Genomic DNA, 20,326 nt, shown 5'->3' on the forward strand with positions numbered 1-20,326 from the left:
ATAAATTTAATATCAAATTCGGTTATCCACGTTCGGACACATGTAGCAAATGCGATGTATTTAAAGCAAAAGTATCTGCCATTGAAGAAGATTTGAAGAATAACACTAATCCAGATGAACAGCAAGAGCTGCAAAAATCATTGAAAGCTCTTCAAGTTGAGAATAAAGTGCATCTGATGAAGGCTGAATCGTGGTATAAACGGAAGAAATTTGCAAAGAACAATGCCAGGAAAAATGAAAATAGTGCAGCAATCACCATAGACTATTGCAAAAATTTGCCAACATCGAACATTACCTCAAATGATGTCTACTACAAGCGTCAATTGACTTTTCTCAGTTTCAACATTACTGTCTTATCAAATAGTGCTTCGTACTTCTACACATATCCAGAAACTATAGCAAATAAAGGATGCAATGAAGTTGTTTCTTTTCTCAACCATTTTTTGGATAACTTTCTACCAAATAATGTGAAAACTCTGGATATATTTTGTGATTCCTGTGCTGGACAGCAAAAGAACCAGACATTTATATCTCTTCATTTTCTGGTCCACAAGAAAAAAAGATTCAACTTGGTGAGAGTTTCATTTCCAGAGCGTGGTCACAGTTATAATGAATGCGACAAAAATTTTGGTTTAATCGAGCAGCGCACAAGGACCGAAATTCCAAGTGAGTGGGCCATTGCATTCAGTAATGCCAGACAATCACCCTCCCCCTTCATTGTTATTGAAGTGAATCAAGACATGGTTTTTGAATGGACACATTATCTAGAAGATTTTTACATAAATAAGCTTCCATTTCCAACAAGACCCATAAAGGAGATTGAGATATCTGCAGAATCTATCCGTTCCATCAGTGCCAGGAACTCCTACAATGGATTATTGAATAGCTGGATCATCATTACAGCCCCAAAAATGTGGCAACTTCTGACTACAGATAAGGAAGCCGAATTGCTGTATAGTGACAAACTGCCAATTTCAAGGGACAAATACAAGGACTTACAAGACTTAAAAGTTTTTTTAAGCACTGAAAATCAAAAATATTACGAACGATTACCTCATTCTACTTGAACTCTATTTTTGGACATTCAAAATCTAGCAAGCCTTTTCTATAATAATCTACATAATTTTTTATTGATTGTTTCCTAATTTTTTCATAATATAGCCTACTTACATGTCAAAATCTCTCTTATTCGTCCTTTTAACGTATTTTTCATAGTTTAAAAGTGAGTTGTTGCTTTTTTAATGATTTTTGAATTTAGTTGAGAGTATTGAGTGAATAGGCTTTTTTTTTTTCCTGGGGATGATGCCCATATAAGTTCTAGGCTTGTGCGTGGGTGATGGAGAGGATGATGATGAAAGATAAATATACCTACAGCTTTAGGTGTCAGCCCTGTATGACGAAATCAACTATTCCATTTGACGGTAATACACCAATTAGATCTTCTAGAAGCCTACACTCGACAAAGAATGTTCTTCCTGCTGATGAATCAAGCCTAAACGACGGTGATATCTCGCAAGATAATGATTCTATGAGTATGCTCGTTAGTTTAAAAGAGTTCTCTACTAGCAAATTTGATATTTTTGAGAAATCTAATATAAATCCACTATCTGCAATCAGAGCTGAGATGACTGCTGTAAAGTTGGATCTTGCCGCTGTGATAGAGGAAAACAGATTGTTGAAAGCTATAATAGAAAATAATAGATGTGGGGTGAATGAAGACATTGAAAACCCGTCTAGTGTTTCCAAGTTCTCTTCCTCAAATAAGGCGAAGCCTTCCAATAAAAATTCTGGTTCCACTAATAAAACTGTTCTTGATGAAGAGAATAAAAATCCAACCACTCATGGCGCTCCACTACCTGTTCCAAATGGGCCAACCAGCACTGACAAGAACGTTTATGAAATTAATGCTCCGGGGACATCGGCCAATAGATCTGATTTGTCTCTAATAGTTCGTAAATCCAGAGGCGGAGGGAAACGGACTGAGAAACAACTTGATAAGAGTGGCCCAAAGCCGGATAATTCATCCCCTCAAGATAGAAAACCTAGCAGACGGCCTGTTGTTCTCGGCTCTAGGAAAGGAACCAATGTGAGCATGAAGTTGAAAACCAGAGCACTATTTGTTAGTCGCTTCACACCGGAAACTACTGAACAAGAGATATCCAAGTTGATTAGAGACTCAATCACCCATGACTTCATCTCGTGTACTAAGCTTAAGTCAAAATTTCCCTCCTCGTACAGCTCCTTCCATGTTCTGGTGTATGAAAGAAATTTCAAAGAGGTATGCCATCCTGACATCTGGCCAGAAGGTGCTATTATTGCCTCATTTTATGGCCCTCTCAAGAGCAATATGATTTATTCAAACCCGGTTAACCTAGCAAATGAGTTTGCTCTTGAATATAAAACTGTTGAAAAGAAACAGAATGAATTGGCAGTGGGGAAAAACTGCATCAATACTGATAATGAATGAACTTAATATCTATTACCAGAATGTCAGAGGTCTAAGAACGAAATCTTCTGAGTTCTTTGCCTCAGTGATGAGCAACAGATTTGACATAGTGGCATTATCTGAAACTTGGCTTGGGGATGTCCATTCCAGCTCAAGCTTTTTCACTGAAGATTACAATGTGTTTCGTGCTGACAGGAAATATGACGAGGTTGGACAATCAAGAGGTGGTGGCGCACTACTTGCAGTGAATAAATGCTTTCCAACTATCAGAAGGCATGATTTGGAGCTGATTCCTGAAGTTGTCTGGGTTCAAATTAAATTTTGTCAGAGTCACTTACTATTGGCATGTCACTATGTTCCTCCAAACTCACCTTTAGCAGCTTCTTCATCATACCTAGAGAGTGTTGGCAATAAACTCATTGATTCATTGATATATCTCATGATATTCTTATTCTAGGGGACTTCAATGCAGATGCTATACATTGGAACAATCTAACCTTCGTGTCAGGGGCACACTATTATCCTCTCAAAAAAGCGGAGGCAATAATGCAATTTGTTGAGGATGTCTGCTTGGAACAGTTTAATCACTCTCCAAATGAAGACGTCCAGGTCTCATACAGTGTTGATCTATTTGTGACACCTGATGACTATCACTGCCCATTCTCGATCCTTCTGAGGGGGTTTAGAGCTGCTCCTCAGGCTCCTCGGGAGGCCAAATATGTGTTTGGCGGTGGTAACTATGAAAGGCTTTACAGTGAGATCAGAGATGCCTGCTGGGATGCGGTCACCAATGTTGACAATCCAAATGAAGCTGCAGAAAAGCTGAATGACATAATGACTCGGGCAATGGATGTTTCTATTCCTAAACATACACCAAGGAAACTCAAATACCCTTCCTGGTTCTCTTTTAGGCTGATAAAACTCATGAAGAGAAAATGAGCTGCTCACAGAGTCTACAAAAGAAGTGGCCATATTTCACATTATGAAAAATTCTCTGTCCTGTGAAGAGATTTAAAATTTCAGATGGAAATTGATAGAGAAAGAACGATTACGAAAGCGGAGTATGACCTTCAGAGTCAGCCTAAACGATTTTGGAAATATATCAAGGAGCATAGAACTGGATCTTGTGCAACATCTATTACAATCAATGGATCAATTGTGGCTGACCCAGGCACCATTTGCAATGAGTTTGGAAAATACTTTGCTTCACTCTGTCAACGGTCATCTAATTCAGCATGCAATATCACTTCTGACCAATTTGCCTTTCTGCCCTTTGGAATTCCGATTGTTGACGAGGCTGATGTTCTGTCTGCTATTAAGGACTTAAAGGGTGGATCAGCTATTGGACCCAGTGGAATCCCTAATTTTGTGGTCAAGGCTGTTGGACATTTGTTGTCTCCAGTTCTTGTCCATGTGTTCAATTTAAGCCTGGTTTCTGGAATTTTCCCTGAAGTTTGGAAGAAGGCAGCTGTGACACCTAAGAAGGGAAATTCCAATGATGTCTCAAATTTTCGGCCAATCTCAGTTTTGGATCCTTTTGCCAAAATTATGGAAATGATAGTTCATGGACACATTTTTTGGAATGTTGAGGGACGCATAAGTACACATCAGCATGGTTTTGTATCAGGCCGTTCAACAGTGACCAATTTGGCAAATTTTCTTTCAAGTGCTGGCCCTTGTGTTGAACAATGTGGGCAGGTTGACGTAATCTATCTTGATATGGAAAAAGCATTCGATAAGATGCCACATGATCGTCTCATCAATAAACTGGCTGGTTTTGGATTTAACCATGCTCTCACAACATGGATATCATCTTACCTCAACTGCAGGAAATTTCATGTAAGATACAACGGTTGCAAGTCTACTGAGTTTGAGTCCTTATCTGGTGTTCCCCAAGGCTCTAATCTTGGACCCCTGCTCTTCAATCTCTTCATAAATGATATAGCGGATGATCTAAAATGTGGAACCCTCCTGTATGCGAATGATCTGAAAGTCTTCTGGAATATAAACTCTAGTGAAGATCAACAACGTCTTCAGCAGGATATTGATCAGGTGATCAAATGGTCAAGGGAAAATTCAAGTGAAGGTTTTCAAAGCAAAGCTTAAGTCTCTTAAAGAGTATATTTTTTAATGCTGGCAAAATTGCTATACTAATCATTTGCACGTCACAATTTTACAACACAAAGTTATTTGTTATTTTGAGCAACTCAAAGACATTTATATCAATGTACCTGAACTTTTTCTCTTTTCATTTTTGACTTGTGCAACTCACAAAGGCCTTGAGCTGTCATTCTGCACGTTAAAAACCTACTATTATTCTGTGTATTTAGATGTGCTCTAACTTGTCTATTTGTACAAATAGAGGTATTATTATTATTATTATTATCAATCAATACCATTTATGTATTTCATTTCTGACATGCATGATATTGATTAATAATGTGAATATCTTCTGAAATGAGATATCAATATGCGGTTTCCGCCATTCATTTTTTCTTGAAATTTCGTATCGAAATCATGTATTGCATGACCACCTTCTCATTGAAAAAAATAAAGTTGCATTCAATATGGCGGATCCCAGATGGTGGACCATATTTTTAAAGTCATCGTAAAGTAGTATTTTCAATTTGAGTAGGATCCCCGATCACACCCACCATCAAATTACCTTTGTGTATGAGATATGAATCCGTTCTTGGACTTTTTTCTCTCCTTTCTGCTTTGAATAGTATTGATTAATAATGTGAATATCTTCTAAACGGTTTGAAATATCGATATGCGGTTTCCGCTATTCTTTTTTTTCTTGAAATTTCGTATCGAAATCATGTATCGACTACCTTCCTATTTAAAAAATAAAGTTTCATTCGATATCGCGGACCAGATTTTTGAAATCATAGTGAAGTAGTATTTTCAATTTGAGTAGGATCACCAATCACACTCACCGTCAAATAACCTTTGCGTATTAGATATTGAGCCATTCTCGGACTTTTCACCCTCTCTGTATATATATTCTCCGCCAAACTAGGTGACTACAACCACAGAATATAATATTGCTGTATTCTGTGCTACAACTTTAGAAGTCGAAACGAAATGCTCCTCAGCTCTTGGTTGGGACACCACTAAAAAATAATGAAAGAGAAGGAAGCAGGGGTAGGGATGAAAATACATTTCTCCGTTCCAGATTGGAAACAAGAGAATGAAACTTCCAACTCTCCTCTCTCTTTCAGTAAACGCTATATGAGAGCAGAGTCTTCTGTAATTTGTTTGAGCAATAACAATTATTCTTCTTGCTCATATGAGCCCTGGGCTTTTGCATTCAAGTGTGGATCCTGCCAGGGACAGGTATGGAGTAAAGTTTTGGGAGGGTTACGAACCAGCGTGCAATGACTTTGTAGCTAATAAATAAACTGAGTTGCCTTCGCGCCCATTGGAACTACTGAGAGCACTCATCCAATCCGAGCCATGTGATATAACAAAAACAGCTACGAAAATCAAATACGTTTTTCCTATGATTAAACCACACATTTCTACATATCCTTTTTTTATAAGTATAAGATGTTTCATGATGTTTCATTGTATGTTTTTCAGTGCCATTTCAATGCAAGAGGTTACGGTAAAACCAATGGAAGAAGAGTTAATGATACCGATGCAAACTCTTTATACTTATAATGGCGATTCAGAAAGACAGTTGAAGCCCTATCCTCGAGTAATAGAGTAAGTCTCAATTATCTACACGCATTCTACAAGTACTTCGTTTACTATGTGATCCTATAGAGAGGTTCCATAGAGGATTCATCCATCCTATTCATCATTCATTATTTATTATCCTTTAAGTCTATTTCTCATTGATAATGATAGAAATGACTAACTTGTCTATACTTATATCCTTTACTTTTCGTGGATCATTAAGAATAGATATTCGATTATCTAGCAATTCTTTGTCATTTTATCAAAACAGTTGAATTTTGAAAGACAGTAATTGGGTAGGCAAGTAATCGATATCATCAAATTTATTTACTTGGAATTGCTTCTTCCAAAACAATAATATCACTGAAGAAAGATGACCAACAGTCAACCGAACACAAGGAAAAATATCAATGAATAGAATTGTAATAATGTTGCGATTCAATGCATGAAATCACTCTAAATTTGTCTACTTATGGCTTAGAATACCCATGAATTCTTGAAGTTTCTTATGTACCTACCGTGTCCATTTTTGCAACTTGAACAATGATTAATTTCAGAAATCAAATGGAAATGAACTTCAGTCCTTACCCTAACAATTATGGTAAGAGTTCAAATTTTGTGTGACTATAAATGCGATGAGTTGTTTGAAACTGATTTGAAATTTAAACCCGATTTGAAATCCCTTTCAATGATTATTTTCGAATTGAATTGAGTAAACATTTGAGTTTACCCCTTCCAAACTATTGAGAATAAAAATCTCCCTAATAAATTAGGTTCGAATCACATTTTACTATTTCTATTACGATTTTCCTTGGACCGATAACTTCACTATAGACTTGTTAGCAGTCTATCAAAATAATAACGTACATTTACATAGTAATTTTTCTATACAATTGGTATCACAAGATTTTTTCTATTTTTGATTTTTTTTTTCAAAATGATTCGAAAGTGAATCGCTTGAAGAATATGTTTTTATGATGTCATTATAATATTCATGTACAGGGCTACAAAATAACACAATCAAACTCCGCAATCAACACCTTCTTCAGTAGGCGGAGTTAGAACTTTATTATTATAGAGATGCAATTATTGTCAAAGTATTTCATTTGTATCAATAGATGTCCTCCATCAGTGTCCTTCTGTTCTTTCGATTAATAGTGTAGAGTGTGAAGTCTTTCAACAGGTAGCGGTCACTACGTGGACAACTTTTCACTGGACGGTAGCTAAGTGAAAGACTCCCCTTTGTAGATGGAGCTCATGAGAACATTATCGTATTGCTTCATTGGAACCAACAACAAGGGGGAATATACATTGTCAATGTTTAATTTCAAGGGCAGATATAAAATTCTACATAGAACAAGTAGATTCAGACATATTAAACATCTTCTCTCTATCAAAAGAATTCATTTCTTCTATTATTTATATTTCATTCCATACACAATCAGAGTTATCGTTCAAATTGATTTAACACGGCTTGAATTAAACAATACCGGTAGCTTACTCTTATATCATGTTGTAAGTGTTGTATTTTATTTTAATTCCGGTAACTATCAAAAATACAAATAGCACTGCAATCTCGAGGTCTGATTTATTCATGAAATTAATGTTGCTGTTAATGGAATAAATTTGATGAATGAATTAAATTGTACGAACTTTATCAAGGATGGTGCTACAACATTAGGTCCTGTCTACCTCAAAAATGTTAATTCTATTAATTTATCAAATAATAATATATTTGAACAGCAAGATACTATTCAGAACAGCAACAGCTACATGAACAGCTACACAACTTATGAATCAAAATCACCTCATCTTCCTCAACATTGATACATAATAAATTTCAGATAATCATTTTAGGTTATACATAACTGAAATATGCAGATGAATTTCAATTTCTGGTGTGTTCATTCATCTTATTCTCCTGGTTCATCTTCTACACTCTGCACACATATCATGAATATGATACCTTATTATGCATTTGTAGCCTAAACCTTATACCTTCATATTTTATGCCTTTTCGTGTTGAATAGTTGAATTTTAAAACAGGACCCCAAATTTTATCCAAGTGTTAAGATTATTGCAAGGAGCATGTGTCAATACTGTCACATTGAACGTGACTATTTTAAAATAAATTAAGATTCACAGCAGTTGATACTTTCAGCGACTTAGAAAAATGTTAGTTCCAGTTCATCACAGAACTTTAGCCTGATCATCAATGGTAGTGATTGCACTGAAATTAAGATGGCAAGCAGGTTTCTCTCGATCATCCTCTCTCTTTTTCTTCTCATCCTGTGTCTATTCCTTTCGCTCTCTCACACACTCTATCTCCCTGTATCAGGATTTTGAGGTAGACAGGACTTAATGTTGTAGCACCGTCCTTGATAAAGTTCGTACAATTCAATTCCCGAATCAATATCAAATAATGATTTGGCATGTTAATATAGTAGGCCTATTCAATTCAATTCATGGGTTGTTAAAACTAGAATTGTGACAATGGGGACGGCAGGTTTGAGATTATCATGACTCCAAAGATACTTGCCCGCCCCCCATAACGGAAAAAACACGCCACTGATACAGTATATTTTCACCAAAAAATTGGAGCATAAATCTTGTACATTTCTACAACCTATTCATAAATCACCCTCCACTATCAAAATAATTTCATCTTAAACCTACCACAATCATTCAGACAATTTTGACTCGTATAATCACAGGCATTCACTCTCTCTTGACCTATAATGCCCGAAAATTTAAGTAGAACTGATTTCATTTTACAAATTACAGTGTTTCATAATCAATAACCCACTCATAATATATTCACTTATTTAAAAAAAGCTGCACATCAACAAATTTCATCGCATAATTGATAACTCACAAAATCTTCGTTTAAAAAAAGCATGATAAATTTTAAATATTCCCTACTTTGTGAGTAGTTGTGGAGAATATATTGTGATAGTTATCCATACTGGATGTAAAGACTAGATGCCCTAAATTAGGTGCACTGACAATTGAGCAATGAGCATCCCAAAGTGTGTTGTGTACCTGAGTAAAGGTGTACCCAAATAACCTGTACCTGATGCTACAGAGGCTGATAATTTTTTCTCATTATCACCTGGTGAGGAGATAACATTAACAGGATTTCCTTGTAATAAAATTCAATCTCTCGCCCCAAAACGTATAAAACATAAAAATTCTGATATATTGATTTATTGTAATATGTTTCTTACATTTGGTAGTAGGGCAGGTAAAATGTAACAGATATCAGCTACTGTCGCTTCAAAGACAGAAGATTTTATACTCACAGTTAAGATGAATCGCAATAATATTGTTTGTCTGTTTTATGTTGTCTGTATGGTCATTACATAGGTAATGAAAGACTATTTTTGGGGGATTTGAAGAGGGATTCAGTGATTATGTGATTCGTTGATTCTAAGCACTTCTTCAATGAAAATGAATCCTCATCATCCTGCAACTGATGATGATACAATTAGCAATGAAACTCAAGTTTTGGATGAAAGAATAAGCTACCTATCTGAGTAGAAAAGCGGCATATATTATATTTACATTCCATTAAAGAACAATCAGTAACAGAGTCAGTGACCAGTACAATTAATACATATTTATTATCAATGAATAAATCCAAATTTAAAATGTGTACCTTCTACTTCTCAGAAATCACGACATCGTATGTGTCACGATATGTGTTTCTAATTAAATATTGAGTAGTCTCAACAAAGTAACACAACTACTAGCCTATATACCCTATGGAATTAGGTAACTTATTTTGAAACACCCAGTTATTTTTTCACCCTGTATCATTATCATCAATAACTAGTGTACTAATTGATAGACAACCGTAAATTTTGATTTACAAATCATGCGATAACAGATTTGTGTTGGTGTGTAGTCTAATGGTTTTTTGCATGTGTTTGCAGTCAATGCTTTGATGTGAACGCATGGTCATGTGCTAACCTAACCTATTTGAATGGCAGCATCAAAGATGAACTGCAACATCAACAGTCAAATGAAATGAAGAAATGCAGCGCTAGTACAAGTGTGAGCAGTCCTCGACGCACAAAACTCGGCTGTTTAGCGGCTGCAACCACAGCTGCCAACCAATCCTCTCCGTCACAATCACAATCCCATTACTTCTCAACGGTTGCTAGTGGCTTGAGAGTAGTTCAGGCACAAGCAATGGCCGTAGCTGTGGCCACATCAATTGTGCCAAATGACAGGCAACTGCGACTGTCCAACTCCAGGCATTCGCCTTTCCTCCACAGAGCTTCTTTCCATGGCAGAGGTCAGACTTGCATGAGTAATCGATAAGCATTAAGAGTCGATTATCTCATCGTTGTCATATTCAAACGTAATCGACGATTGACCAATTGATCGCAAAGAGTAAATCGATAATACAAATTCAATCTTAATAAAGGCGGATTTTCACAAATCAGTAACAGAGTCAGTGACCAGTACAATCAATACATATTTATTATCAATGGAAAATACAGTTCAATTGGAAAATGGGACTATTTCCATTCAGCTCTGCCAAGCAATACAAATAGTATCATTGGAATTATAGCTTCATATAACTTATGATAATAATATTCTCACTGTACTGTACCGACACATTCACTGATATGTGATTCTGCAATAATGCCCACATAAGTACCTGATCACTGTGCATGAGTAGCCTATACTGACATGAACAACCAACTTGTGCTTTGTGCCCTATATGTAGTCGAGATTTAAACTCACGATTTTCGGCATCAACCTTCGAATATAAGTCACTTTGCACACTGGGCCACCATGGAAGTGCTTCCACGGAAGCGCCACCACGTGGTAGCATTGTCTTTTATCTGTCACTGCACACTAGAGCCAGCCACGAGCCACCAGCTACCATCAGAGGCTTCCAGGAATGTGGTGGCTCGAGCAGCCGATTTTGTTAGCCACCATATTGTCACGCACCACGTCATACCATTGGGTATTATCTGTCATTGCACACTAGAGCCACCAGCTACCAGCCACCAGAAAATCATCTCCAGTTCAGTTTCAATTCAAATTAAGTTCAGTACGATGTGTGCGTAGTGTGCGATGCTATCAAATTTTGATGGTGGCGCTTCCGTGGAAGCGCGTCCATGGCGACCCAGTGTGCAAATGGCCTAACACTGGACCCACAGTAGCTTTCTCTTCCATATCGACGTATGAGGCTCAAAATCTCTGATCTTGAAATGCTTAAAGAAACGACATTTCTTCAGCCATATTTGTTATAAGTGGACTCTATTTTAGATTAATTTTGCTTGTATTTTTCTTCCCTCTCTTTTCTCCTCTCCTCCTCTTCCATTCTTCCCTCTCCGCCTCATTGCCCACGCACAACCTTGATGCTCATGTGGGCATCACCCTCAGCAAAAACATTTATCAAGTTCATACTTTTTAAATTCATAAAACAAAAACTTCATTACAATATCTGATAAATCTAATCTTATCTGATTTATGTCCAAAACCGTATCTAACTCGACCAATTTTGAAAATTTCAGGCTTTTTTCTAGAAAATGTATAAGGTGAACCTATAAGTATTCAAAGAAAGACTACAAAACTCGTTGAGAATTGTCATAGTTCTGAAAATTGATATAGGTAACATGAACTTATTGTATTTCAAAATAATTGTGGCATGCCAAGCTCTTTATGATCTACACTACTTTTCTATCTTATTGACTATGGAAATGTTTTTCAGAATGAAAAACATAAAAGTGCAACAGCCCAAATTTTCATTGAAATTTTCAATAATTGCATGTGAATTTGTGAATTATCTGTAGTCAATAGGTATTTGGAAACTGCATAATGAATCTTAAATGAGAATCGATTCCCACTAGAAGCAATGAAGCAATACCTAGTGTGATACGATACCTCATTACAGACATTTTTTATTCAACAAAAGAGCTTGAAACTAACTAATCACATTCCAAAATAAAGCCTCACCATGATAGGCTGCGCTCTCACTGTTAGCTAATATTCATCGTACAAGTACGTGAACAAACTTTCATGTGTACTATATGAATTATATAAATAAAATAAAATAAAATATATAAAAGAATTATAGAAATAGGAAACTTGATAATGACATTAAATAGCCGGAACATGTTGTAAGAAAAAAAAATTAAAAAGCATACTTAGATTTATATTTTTATTGTTATTCATATTAAAGAGTAGTCCTAACGAAAAAAGACTGTATGAATGATATATGGGTATTCGAGAATGTGTACATATGAATAGGTACCGTATGTTTATATTCTTATGAATAAATAAATAAATAAATATGATTTTATTGCCGTTAAATTCTTAGAACAATAGGCAAAGTCAAATATTGATTACAGTAAGACAAAAGATAAAATCAAATTTTACAGCAACTGTACATACAAAATTACATTACTGAGTCTTAAAAATAATACAGTACATAAGTGAACTGTAAGTCAATTGGATTTTTCAAATACATTAATAATATTCATTTGAATGTACAAAACATATTCCTTACAGCTCAACTTGAGCCTTTAGAACAATATATAAATACAAATAGAAACCTCTTAACTCTAAGCAACAATTATTTCACTCTCAAAGAACTCTTCAACACTATAAAAAGGATTTATCACAAGCCAATTCAATAATCTCGTCTTAAATTTCTTTTCTGTCTCTAATATTAAATCTGTAGGTAATTTATTGCAAATTTTTATACCAAATGTATCATAACTTTTGGCTGTTTTGGATAACCTATGATAGGGAATATCAATCCTATGACAATTTCTTGTGTTATAGCTATGAGTTTGATGCCTTAATTTTAAATTGGATGAGTTTTTTTTAACATGCAACGATACAGTATATATGTAAAAATTCACTATTGTCATTATTCTAAGCTGGACGAAAAGAGGCTTACAGTGTGCTAGTCTATGAGAATCAGTTAAAACCCTGACCACCTTCTTTTGCAATAATAAAATATTCTCTGCATGACTACTATTTCCCCACAGTAGTATGCCATATGTTGCAATACTCTGAAAAAAAGCAAAATATATCGATCTCAAAAAATTATCTGGAACATGATTTTTCAGTTGTCTGATCAGATAAATCACTCTTGAAAGTTTGCTTGATATATAATTAATATGAGCTTCCCAAGTCAAATATCTGTCAATGAATATCCCCAGAAATTTTACATCGCTTATTGCATCCACACAATCTAAGCCACCTCTAAGGGTGAAGTACATAGTCTGTGTTTTATTCTCGTTGAGCATGAAGCCGTTAGCCCTAAACCATGTCGCTGCTTGTATCAGAGTGGTCTCAGTTAGATTTTTAAGATTTTGAAGGTCAGTACATTTATTGATAAATGTTGTGTCATCAGCATGCAGTATTGAACGGCAATTTAGAACAGCAGGAAGGTCATTTATCATAAGAATGAAAAGCAATGGCCCGAGAACTGATCCCTGTGGGACACCGAATTTTACACATGCTACATCTGATCTGTTATCTCCAATACACACCACTTGTCTACGTCCCACAAGATAAGTTTTAAATAAGCTAAGATCTGCTCCACAAACGCCATAAAATTTCAATTTATCCAGTAAGAGAGAGTGCACAACACAATCAAAAGCTTTGCTCAGGTCACAAAAGGTCACCTGAGCATACTCTTTATTTTCAAAAGCGCTCAGAATATTCTTGACAAGAGCATCCATGGCTCCAGTAGTTGACCTACCCTTAACAAATCCATTCTGAGCATTACTTATAATATTGTGCTCTTGAAGATATTCATATAACTGCCTATGCATTATGGTCTCAAGGACTTTTGAAAAACATGGCACCAATGAGATGGGACGATAGCTACCTGGAATATCTTTAGGCCCCTTCTTATAGACAGGTACAATTCTGGAAACTTTTAGCACTTCAGGAAAAACTCCATCTCTCAGGCATCTATTTATACAATGTGTGAATGGATTTATAATATTATGAATAATTTTCTTCAATAGATTACTTGTATCAATCTTCAATTGATTACTATGTATAAACACGTTGGTACAGCTTGTATCCTGTGTGAGCTCTTACATCTATTTCAAAATCGGCATCGTTTATTGGGTAAACGTACAGATACCGATCAACTTTCATTCAAAAATGAATGTAATGTGAGCATGTCTGATTTGTAGCAAATCATGTTCATCGTATCGTATGTTCTTATCGCATGTTACATGAGGCGTATCGTATCACACTAGATAAAGCCGTAGCTAAAGGATCGTTGTGATCTTCTGATAACACTATGGGAGTGGAAGTTAGCTCAAGCAGCACGAAGAAAAAATTGAAAATATGTTGAAGATTGTCAGTAGGGATGGGTATCGATACATCGATGTTTAAAAACATCGATGTTCCAACATCAAACATCGATGTTTACTGTTCGATGTTTTCCACTAATCGATGGTTTTACCTAGACATCGGTCATCCGATGTTTTTCCCAACTAAAATGAATTTTTCATTTAGACTCTCTGTATTTTTATGTGAGACTGTTGGATACTCTGGAAGATTTACATAACTTCTGTAGCTCTTGTCAAGGTTAGATACTTATTTAGAATTAAATAAGAGGTCGGATTCCTCGTTTCTCAGGAAGAAACAGTTTTTTCTTATTACAAGTGCTTTCCTCAACTTACGTTTAACACCAATTAATCTAGCTCTGGAATAGAGGTCCTCGTATTGTAAGGAGTGTAGATATCGATATAAAAAAACTTAAATCATTTCCATTACCTAAATAAAACTATCAGGTATTGAATGAATACAATATGAGTAACAATGATTGCTAAAATTAGCTTAGGATGAAATTCCAGACAGAATCTTCAAGAATAGCCCGAGTGGTTTCTTACTTAACTATGAAGATGACAAATCTTGTAAACTACCTATAATAGAGTTGATGTATCTTTCTAGTCACAACCTGACTTCAATTATTCGAAAGACTGTTACTTGAATACCACAAGTCCAAGATTGCTGTAATTCCAGTTAGTAACTGTTAAAATATTGGAACAATAGCTCCAGATAAAATTGTAGTCACTTTAGAAGTTGTTTTGTAATATTAAGTATTTCGAGATTATGAAAAAATATACCAATGAATCAATCAACTTCCAAAATAATTGAGTTATATCTATACAAAATAATAAACTAATACTCTGTAAGCTTATTAACAGAAGTGTTGTGGGTTTAATCAAATTGATTTCGCCCCGTTTTATCATTTTTATAAAGAATAAGTGTAAAGTATCATATACTGTACATTGTATCATTTTCACTTTATTAATACTAATAAAAATCTATTCATTCATCGTTTCTGATGCTTTTGAGTATTTATTTTTTCAAAATTATTTAATTTTGAGATAAAAATTCCTAAGTGAAAAAAAGAAAATGGTAGCTATAAGGATAACCGCTGAGTTTTGGACACTTCAAATACGACATTTGTAGTCTCCTATCATCCAGGAACAATATCCTAGAATGTTCGACACTACTTCTGAAATACTCTGTATAATAGTCTTCGTAGTATCATCCGTAAATGTACGGCGATGCGTCGATGTTTAAAACATCGATGTTTGAAAACATTGATGTTTACTGTTCGATGTTTTTCACTTATCGATGTTAAGGTGAAAAAACATCGATGTTCAAAACATCGATGTTTTGTCTTTTGATACCCATCCCTAATTGTCAGTAACTATCTTAATATCTTATGACAGCCATGATACTTCCTCTCTACCCAAAGTCCTCGACCAAATTCCTATTTAACTACTAAACTGCACAACTGTTGAGACATATAGAATATAGAATATAGAGTAATAGAAAAAATACTAAAATATTACTGTAAAAACCATTTGTACTCTATGAAACTATTGTTTGCCTACTTGCATTATAACGATAGTTAAATACATTCATAAAAGTTACAAGTCCTGTAATACAGAAAAATCACCATTCCAATTACATGCTCAATCTAGCCGATAAAATCAGCTGTTCCTGTATTACAGGACTTCTAAGTTTTTATGAAACAGGGGCCTGAGATGAATTCTAAAATTATTATCGATAATACTCATCAAAAAGGAAGCTCATCGATCCAGCAGATATTGTTTGATCCCCAGCAGTCATCATTATTCTATATATTCACCGATTAAGTTTATTCAATGATTCATTGTGGGTTGGTTACTTGTTACAACATGAAAAATACACGTGTTGAATACTTAATTGCTTCGATTTTTCGAAGGTACTTGTCTATGTTCTTCCATGTACAATAACTTCCAGCCAAAGCTTTCATCTCATCCATACCAAAGTGTCCAACATGCAGTTCTTTAAGTAGATCGCGTTGATGCGTTTCTGGTATTAGTACCCTATAACCTTTGAATATACATCCATCCTGAAGTGACAGTTCATTGTCATGGAAACCCAATTTCTCAACAGATTCTCCTGTCTGCAGTGCATGTAGTACTGGTTGTAAGAACTTGTCTTCTTCAGTCTTTATATGTATTATCTGACTTTCGACCAGTAATGAGTCTAGCTGATAGATTTGAAAACGACTTGATAGGTCCACCAACTAAATTTGTGCTTGTTCAGTTGGGAAACGTGATAAAAAATCAACATCTCTATGATCTGATGTTCTCCTGTATTCAATTTGATAATCTTCTAATCTTGTGAGTTCACTTTCAACTTTACTTTTGAGAGAAAATGATACCTGTCTTGGTTTCACGAAAATTGGTTGTGGCTCATCCGTGATTCTAAAGTGTCCTAAATAATCTGTGTTCTGAATAAAGCTCAGGCTAGAGCTACCAGAGTTCTGTAATTTACTATTTAAATTTCCAAATACAAACAAGGGGCAAAATTTAATCTTCAATTTGAGCCAGGTTATTTATACAGTTAAACTCTGCATTAATGAACAATAAAAAAGAGCAAAAACTCACCAAATTTATTCCAATCTTGACTACTTGCCCTTCGAAGCCTTCATTGGGTGTTTTGGTCAGGTTCAGGGTGGGACGTTCTTGCTTACGGGCTGCCTTTTCGTTGATTCTGTGTTCAACTTGCAGGTTATGCACTGTGTTTCGAACAAAGCTCAAACTGGATTCTTTATAAATTCAAATCCAATTCAATTCAATAATATTTACGCTGTTATATTCATAATTCACACACATGACACTCAAACAATTTACAAGAAATTTCCGATCAAAAATTACATGACAGACAAACACAAATTTGGTCTTGCAAAAAAATGGGCCAACGAAACAAGACAGACAAGACTTACGAAAACATCCACAATGCCAAGCAGCAGGACGGTCTGCGCCGGCGCAAACACAAGCCTGCTATTGGCAGAACTACAGTCTGGCATTCTGGCGCTACAATTCGAGTTCTCTGGCCAGACCATACCCCCGCCTCTGAAAAACTATTTTTCAGCCAAGTTACAAAACTGAAAAAAACAAGGAAAGGAAAAATCCAGACATGCCAAAAAGAACAAAACACCAACACCAAAAAACAACACAAAAGGAAAAATGCAACAATCACAACAACTATTGAGTTGGGAGTAGATATAATTTTGTTACTGGTCTTTTATAAATACCAGTTTTTAGGCGAACACTCGCCACTCGAACCTCGCCGTCACTTCCTGGAAACACTTGTTCAATGATACCCAGTGGCCACTGCAATCGAGGTGTGTTTGGTTGGTCAATTACCACAACCGTTCCCACACCGATAGAAGTGGGTGATTTCAACCATTTTTTACGACTTTGAAGTTCGTGCAGGTATTCTCTTCTCCATCAGTTCCAGAACGATTGAATAAGTTGACTGACCAATTCATACCTGGTGAGACGATTCACAGGGACACTGTCCACGTCCTGCATGGGAAACGATTTCAACGGTGTTAGAGTCAAAAAGTGCACTGGTGTAAAGCCAGCGGTTCACGCGGATCCTCACTCTGTACACACAGCGGGCAGGAATTCAGGACACCTTCAATCTGCACCAATACAGTGTTCAGTTCCTCATAGGTGAGAAGTTGATTGCCAATTACTCGGAACAGATGCAACTTTACAGATTTGACATTTGCCTCCCACAGACCTCCAAAATAGGGTGAACCAGGGGGAATGAATTTCCAATTAATTTTGTGTTCTGCAAGTTGACTAGTCAATGTGGTTTGAAACTCGGACGAGTTCAAAAGTTGAGATATTTTTTGCAACTGTTCCTTGGCACCTACAAAATTAGTACCACAATCGGAATACATGACATGACAGGGTCCACGACGTGACAAAAAACTACGAAACGCAGCTAAAAACATGGGCGTTGATAGATCCGATATCAACTCAATATGTACCGCCTTTGTTGCCATACACACAAACAGACAAATGTAGGCTTTCAAAACACAAGGATTACGACGTCTCGTCATAGTAATATGCAGAGGACCAGTGTAATCCACACCACAATTTTCAAATGGTTTGCATTTTGACACTCGACAAGCAGGCAGGTCACCCATTTTTGGAATAATTGCATTATTACTAGGTCAAATACGGAAACAACGATTACACTTAAAGACACAAATACAAATAATAGAGTGAGCAGACAGTATCCAGAATTTCTGTCTGATAACAATAACGAAGGTCCAACATGACAATTCTTCTTCCGATGATAATCAATTAACATCGATATGAAAGCGTCGGATTTTGGTAAGATCATCTGATGACAAGTCTCAAATTCAAGTGCAGCATGAGACAAATGACCGCCGACGCGAATCACACCTTTATCAATGAATGGAGACAGACGACGTAGGCGCATAGAACAATCTTCTCCCTTCTCTAATTGCACAAATTCAGATGAAAAATGTATCTTCTGTACCACTTTACATAGATACCTCTCAGCAACATCGAAATCTGATTCTTCTGATTGGGGTAAGATTCATAAGAATTCGAGAACAAGAATTACAATTCTCAAAAGACGACCATAATCCGAACAACGACCAATCAATGAATATATTGCATTGCTGTTACAATCAGGAGATTTTGTGACTGTCAACACTGACAGTTTTTTCGCCTCCGGTGGATCCACTATCTCTTCCATTTGAGCTCGGATGGGCCAATCACAATCGTCCTCTGCTATCCATGATGGACCTGAGAGCCACAACGGAAAGTTCACAAGCTCAACTGGTGATAAACCTCTAGACAAACAGTCAGCGGGATTTTCAATTCCGGCAACATGCATCCACCCCTGTATACACGAATCCTGTATTTTTGCGACGCGATTACCAACAAAAGTTTGCCATTTCGTGGATGGAGCATTAATCCAACACAAGGTGACTGTAGAATCAGAGAGTGCGACAATACGAGACACATGACAACGTTCACTAATAATAGTGACTACTGAATTCATGAGTTCTGCCAACAAGAGTGCCACACACAACTCCAAACGAGGTATTGAAACAACTTTAGATGGTGCTACCTTGGACTTTGAACACAATAATACAACTCTTGGCTCCTCGCTCTCATTCTGCGACTTCACATAGATAACTGCACCAAAACCAGACAATGATGCATCACAAAAACCAATCAAACTGATGTGAGAATCCTGAAACAAACCAACGTGACGTGAAACAGCAAATTTCAACAATAGAGGCAAATCTTTTTGACAATTCTCCCAAAGAGTGCATATAGACTCAGGCGGCTTCTTGTCCCAATCAACTCCTAATTTCCACAGTTTCTGGACAAGACACTTTAGAAATAATGTAAACGGTGACAAGAGACCAAGTGGATCATAGATACGAGCCATCACTGACAGAATAGAATGCTTAGTAGCGACGACCTCACCACTCTTGACTGAAAACTGTAACAGATCAGTACTAGGTTGCCAATTCAATCCCAAGATAGCCAAGGAGTTGTCTGCTTCGAAATCCTTGTACGAAAATGATTTCTGTTCTTCCGAGAATTTCTCCAACATTGATGGTGAATTTGAAGTCCACTTTGTGAGCGAGAAACCTCCTCCCTCAAACAGCTGCTTGGACTGACGATACAGCTCCGTGGCCTCTGACTCTGTGGCGACAGATGTGACTGAATCGTCCATGAACATGTCTCCTGGTATTCTCGCCTTGGCTGCTGGAGAACGATTTCCATCCTCCTCTACAAGCTGGTGGATGGTGCGAAGCGCCAAATATGGAAAGCTTGAAACACCAAAAACAAC

At 36.3% G+C, this 20,326-nt stretch overlaps 1 protein-coding gene across 14 annotated transcripts in view; it reads left to right on the forward strand.

The window, feature by feature from the left end:
- LOC111044977 (voltage-dependent calcium channel type D subunit alpha-1) overlaps window positions 1-20,326 on the forward strand; it is a 210,143-nt gene that overhangs the window by 166,065 nt on the left and 23,752 nt on the right. For 11 of the 14 annotated variants that reach the window (XM_039441464.1, XM_039441465.1, XM_039441467.1 and 8 more), the window contains 2 exons: window positions 6,032-6,157; window positions 10,066-10,430. In XM_039441464.1, the coding sequence (XP_039297398.1) occupies window positions 6,032-6,157; window positions 10,066-10,430 (491 nt within the window). Of the gene's footprint in view, window positions 1-6,031; window positions 6,158-6,687; window positions 6,732-10,065; window positions 10,431-20,326 lie in introns of all 14 variants that reach the window. The other 3 variants (XM_039441476.1, XM_039441477.1, XR_005572980.1) reach the window with 2 other exon arrangements.

Source organism: Nilaparvata lugens, chromosome X, assembly GCF_014356525.2.
Source record: "Nilaparvata lugens isolate BPH chromosome X, ASM1435652v1, whole genome shotgun sequence".
Taxonomy (NCBI): Eukaryota; Metazoa; Arthropoda; class Insecta; order Hemiptera; family Delphacidae; genus Nilaparvata; species Nilaparvata lugens.